Source organism: Propithecus coquereli, unplaced genomic scaffold (genome assembly GCF_000956105.1).
Source record: "Propithecus coquereli isolate 6110/MARCELLA unplaced genomic scaffold, Pcoq_1.0 Scaffold590, whole genome shotgun sequence".
In the NCBI taxonomy this organism is placed as follows: domain Eukaryota; kingdom Metazoa; phylum Chordata; class Mammalia; order Primates; family Indriidae; genus Propithecus; species Propithecus coquereli.
The window spans coordinates 417,551-422,847 of NW_012151841.1; the positions used below are offsets into that span (position 1 = coordinate 417,551).

The window sequence follows — 5,297 nt, forward strand, 5'->3', positions numbered from 1 at the left end:
ATTTAGTACTCACGGCCACACCGTGAAGGTAAGCAGTACTGTTACCTAGTTTCACAGATAAGGAAACTGAGGTACCAGGAGGTCAAATAACTTGTGTCAGCTCAAACAGCTAGTAAAAGGCAGAGCCAGGGTTGGGGCTCTGGCTCAAGAGAATAAATCCCTAACTCTGCCACCATCCTGCAGCCAGTGCTGTGGAGCCGAAGAGCAGGGCCGACTGAAGGACCTGCTATTGTTCTTACATGCCACCCACATCTCTGATCACCTCTGGCCTAACGAATGGATACGTTCTCAACTCTCTCATGTTCTTCCCTTCTCATTGCAGGTACTGGTGCAAGAGGAGGTCCAGCATTCTCCATTCAGCCCTGTGTGCCAGGAGGTCTTTGTCACCATTACTGATCTCAGGTGACGCCCACATGCCCCTTACATGTTTATCCTGGTTCCTCATTCAGGGCCAATGCCAGAAACAACTGACATGTTCCGTATTTTTAACTTTTGAAAACTATTTAGATAGAGAAGGGGAAGCCAAATCCATGTTTTTGAGTACAAACTTCGATTTCCTGTATGCTGTCATCAATATGTGAAAGACTTTATTGGAACCTCTTTGGAGTTCAGATTTGCCCAAAGTACATTCAGTGCCAAGTTACTCCCATATATGTTTCATGACATTCGAGTTCCAAGGTCTAAGAAATTTGGAACGGCTGCTTGCTGTTTACCTATCTTGGAGATTTGTTCTGCAGTGATTAAACTGATTGCAGGTCCTGAGAAGTCCTGTAGTTAAAATGTTTTTAGCTTGATTCAACCCACTGTTGCCCAAACTAACATTCAGCAGAGCATGCTTTGTAAAATTGTGACTTACCATGCTAGACTGTAGCAGGCTTCCCTCCGCGGTTGATCTGAAGGAAAGCCTGGAAGAATATTGCTCTGCTCACTTCTTGGGCGGCGGGGGAACTCTTCTCCAACCTTTGGTGAGATTTCTCTAAACAGACTGACAAGCCATTTATCTCTTCCATCAGAATGACACCCCAGCCAGTTTACCCTTCCCTTTTTTGTAACTTTGATCCCTGCTCATCAATGTCAAGTCAAACCCTTTTCCCAGCTTGCCAATACCAAACTGTCTTTTCTTAGTTACCAAGATGTCCATTTGCTGTTTGGCTCTGAAGATCGAGCTGAGTTGTTCAGCGTCATCACCAAAAGTATAATCACTCTGCCCTCTGTGAAGAATCTTACCCAGCTGCAGGAAATCATGCCAAGTGGGCCCTACAACTCACAGGTAACTCATGCTTTGCTATAGTAACTGCGCATCCACAGGGTCAGCTGATCTTGGCCTTTAGAGAGTGCATTTGATTTTTTAAAACTAGCCAAAAACCATTTAAGCCAAGTCTGTGAACAAAATAGGTGGTTAAGTTAGAAGATAGCTTTTTTCCCCTTCATTTCCCTTCATTACTTCATTCCTTCCTTTCAGCTATAAAATAAGGTAGGAGTAGTTATTCATATATTTAACAGACATTTATTTAAGGGTCACCATGTGCTAAGCATTCTGATAGGCAATAGAAACACAGCAGTTCAGTCTCACTCATGGAGCTTGCATTCTAGTGCAGAGAGACAAACTGATGATAAAGGAAATATGTCAGCTGGTAATAAGTGTTACGAGAAGAAAAGCAGGGAAAGAGGAGAATGAAAAGTACTGTGGGCTGAGCACAGTGGCTCACGCCTGTAATCCTAGCACTATGGAAGGCCAAGGCGGGGAGGATCTCTTCAGGCCAGGAGTCAAGACCAGCCTGGGCAACATAGAGAGACCCTGTCTCTACAAAAAATTTAAAGATTAGCCAGATGTGGTGGTGTGCTCCTGTAGTCCCAGCTACTCAAGAGGCTGAGGTCAGAGGATTGCTTGAGCCCAGGAGTTTGAGGTTGTTGTGAGCTATGATCACGCCACTGCATTCCTGCCTGGGCGATAGAGCAAGACCCTGTCTCTAAAAAAAAAAAAAAGAGTACTGTGTTTGGGAGGCATATGGGTGGTCAGGCAAAGCCTTCCTAATGGGGTGATAGTTGAAGGAAGAGAGAGGGTGTGGGTATGTCTGGAGGAGAAGCTTTTAAGCTGAGGGAAGGGTTAGGTACAAAAGCCCTGATCTCTTCTTCAGTGGCTAGTAAACTGGGCTGGTAAAGCAATTGCCAAAAACTTATTCCCCTCTGTTTCAAGATGTCAGAAAAAGTTACAAGTCACTTCTAAAAGTATCTTGATGACCATTAAGTAATTCCCCAGATGAATTAATAGTAAGAGTCAATTAACTGTGATCCCAGTAATGCAAAGGTGTCCATTTGAAATGAAGATTTATTCTGCTTCACCTGATGCTGCAAACTGTCCACGAGAACTTTTACACTGGTTCTGCAACCTTGAGTAAAGTCTCAAGATAATGATAAGAGCCTCAAAAACTAGGAGAGCTTCATGTGGTGGGAGCATCACTGATCCTGTGCCTTCTCAGTGTCTCTACAGGCTGACGTTCCAGGCATTCTTTGAGATGCTCCAGAGTTTGGTGATAAAAGACCCACAGCTGGAAAATCTTGACGCCATTTTGAAGGTAAACAGGATATCAGGGAGAAATGGAAAACTATTCCTGTTAACTGGTGAAAGTGGAAGAGGAAAATGTGGAAGGTTCAAGTTGTAGAAGGCAACATGTTATTTAAGAGTATCAGCTACTAGCTTTGAGTCAGAGATTTGGGCTCAAATTCTGACTCTGCCATTCATTGGTTATAAGTCCTTCTGCTATAAATTCTGCAAGGAATTTGCTCTCTCAACGTCTTATTCTTCACCTTTAAATGGAGATAATAACTACTGTGAGTATTGGATAAATAGCATTCAATAAATGGTTTAAATGGTTGCTATAATTATTCCTTAAATTATTATTCCTTACTAGCATAGAAGGGTTTTAATCATTGACGAGGGAACAGAGTCAGCACCATCAGTTGGTAAATAAGCAGCCTCCTACCAGGTGGGACTCAAAGGTAATAATGACCACCTGCCCCTACCTGTACCTGTTCCAGTATATGCTGTTCCGTCATTAGGGATTTATTCATTGGAGTGCATTCTCTGCAGTTCAAGCATCCTGATCTCTTGCCCTTTTTAAAGATGCAGATATCCTGGAAAGGGATAAGCCTTCAAGCTATTATTAATCATTTGTACCTAAGTATAGATCAGCATTATTCTTGTCATAACTGACCTTAACATGATTTCTCATTCCTCTTGTATTTGTACATTAACATACCAGCCAGACTGGGTTTCTCCCCTTTATCCAGTTGTACTTTGAAGGCAGCTTAATTCAATCCATTTCTTCTACCTGAAATGCCTCCTTCTTCATGAGCAACTACTCATGGATATTATCTTCTCCATTCATTCCTCCCTGACTGTTCAAGTTGCTGCAATTTCTCTATCCTCAGAGGTCTTTGATAGTATGTTATTAACTTTATTTCTTTCCAAAGCAGATTTGAGAGGGTTAAAAACATATAGAAAAATGGAATAATTAATGAACAAATTGGGATGAAGGGAAAATAAATCTAGAAAATAAGCTCCTATAGCAGCCAGACCACACGACCACCCAGGTCTTTATGCCTTGCTTGTCGTCCAGGCACTTTCGTTTCTCACTCAAGCTGATTCATCATTTAGAAAAATATCTTCAGACATAGTAGTAATATGTAACTTCTTTCTTCACATTTTCTCCCAAACACAGTAAAGGTCCCAAATCTTCCTGATAAACCCTTTAGCCTCCCTTTATTTCTCACAGCACATGGACCCCTGGTTACAGTCAGTCAAAGACCATGAGCGGGAAATGGCCACAGCCAGCATGGCTGAAGTTCTGAAGTGCTTGTCCAGACATCTCAGCTTGAAGGTGAGCAGCCCTTTGGTTGCAGAGGAGAAAGGATCCAAAGCCTTCCTACCACTGCCTGTTTCCCCTGTTGTTCATGACTTCCCAAACAGGGTTATGTGTCCCCTCGGTGCTCATGTAATATCATAGCACTTAGCATTATTTACGTATCTGCCCTGTCCTGAAATATGAGCAGCTCGAGGCCAGGTACTGTGTCGATTAATCTTTGCATCCCCATTGCCTAGCACAACAGCTGGGACATAATAATATAGTTAATATTTTTGAATGAATGCATGAATAAATAAATATAATCTGAAAATACCTGAGGGCCCACAGTGGCCTGGTCTTGGTACAGTGTTGTGTTTGAAGAAATAGAATCCAGCAAGCAAATTTTTTTTTTACATTTATTTATTTATTTTAAATTTTTTTCTATTTCTGCATATTATGGGGGTACAAATGTTTAGGTTACATTTCCCTTGCCTCCCCCCTCCCAGTCAGAGCTTCAAGCATGTCCATCCCCCAGATGGTGCACATCGCACTCATTATGTTTGTATATACCCATTCCCTCCTCCACTGGTCAATGTCCCTGTTCTTGTGCCAGTACCAAGCTGTTTTCATTACTATAGCCTTGTAGTATAGTTTGAAGTCTGGTAGATTGATACCTCCCATTTAGTTTTTATTGCCTAGGATTGCTTTTGCTATACAGGGTCTTCTCTGGTTCCATATGAAGCATAAAATTATTTTTTCTATATCTGTAAAATATGATGTTGGTATTTTAATAGGGATTGCATTGAATCTGTAGATCACTTTGGGTAGTATACACGTTTTAACAATGTTGATTCTGCCGACCCACAAGCATGGTATGGTTTTCCACCTGTTTATTTCCTCTGTTATTTCCTTCCTCAGTGTTTCATAGTTCTCCCTGTAGAGGTCTTTTATCTCCTTAGTTAAATATATTACTAGGTACTTTATTTTCTTTGTTGCTATTGTGAAGGGTATTGAGTCTTTGATTTGGTTCTCAGTTTGACTGTTATTGGCGTATATGAATGCCTCTGGTTTGTGTGTATTGATTTTGTATCCTGAGACTTTACTGAATTCATTTATCAATTCCAGGAGTCTCTTGGTTGAATCCTTGGGGTTTTCTAGATATAATATCGTATCATCAGCAAAGAGTGAGAGTTTGATCTCTTCTGCCCCCATTTGGACCCCCTTAATTCCTCTCTCTTGTCTCATTGCTGTAGCAAGGACTTCCAGCACTATGTTGAATAGAAGTGGAGATAGTGGGTAACCTTGCCTGGTTCCAGTTCTAAGTGGGAATGCTTTCAATTTTTCCCCATTCAGTATGATGTTGGCTGTGGGTTTGTCATATATGGCTTGTATCATTCATTTTTAGGTAAGTCCCATCTATGCCTATTTTGTTAAGCATTCTTATCATAAAAG

General features: G+C 41.4%; 1 protein-coding gene across 1 annotated transcript in view; it reads left to right on the forward strand.

Annotated features, from left to right (window-relative positions):
- The first annotated feature begins 1,243 nt into the window (after positions 1 to 1,243).
- The window catches only part of MROH8 (maestro heat-like repeat family member 8), a 34,594-nt gene continuing 30,540 nt past the window's right edge, over positions 1,244 to 5,297 (forward strand). Inside the window, exons 1-3 of the mRNA XM_012658938.1 lie at positions 1,244 to 1,270; positions 2,481 to 2,576; positions 3,777 to 3,881. Of these exons, the coding sequence (XP_012514392.1) occupies positions 1,244 to 1,270; positions 2,481 to 2,576; positions 3,777 to 3,881 (228 nt within the window). The remainder of the gene's footprint in view (positions 1,271 to 2,480; positions 2,577 to 3,776; positions 3,882 to 5,297) is intronic.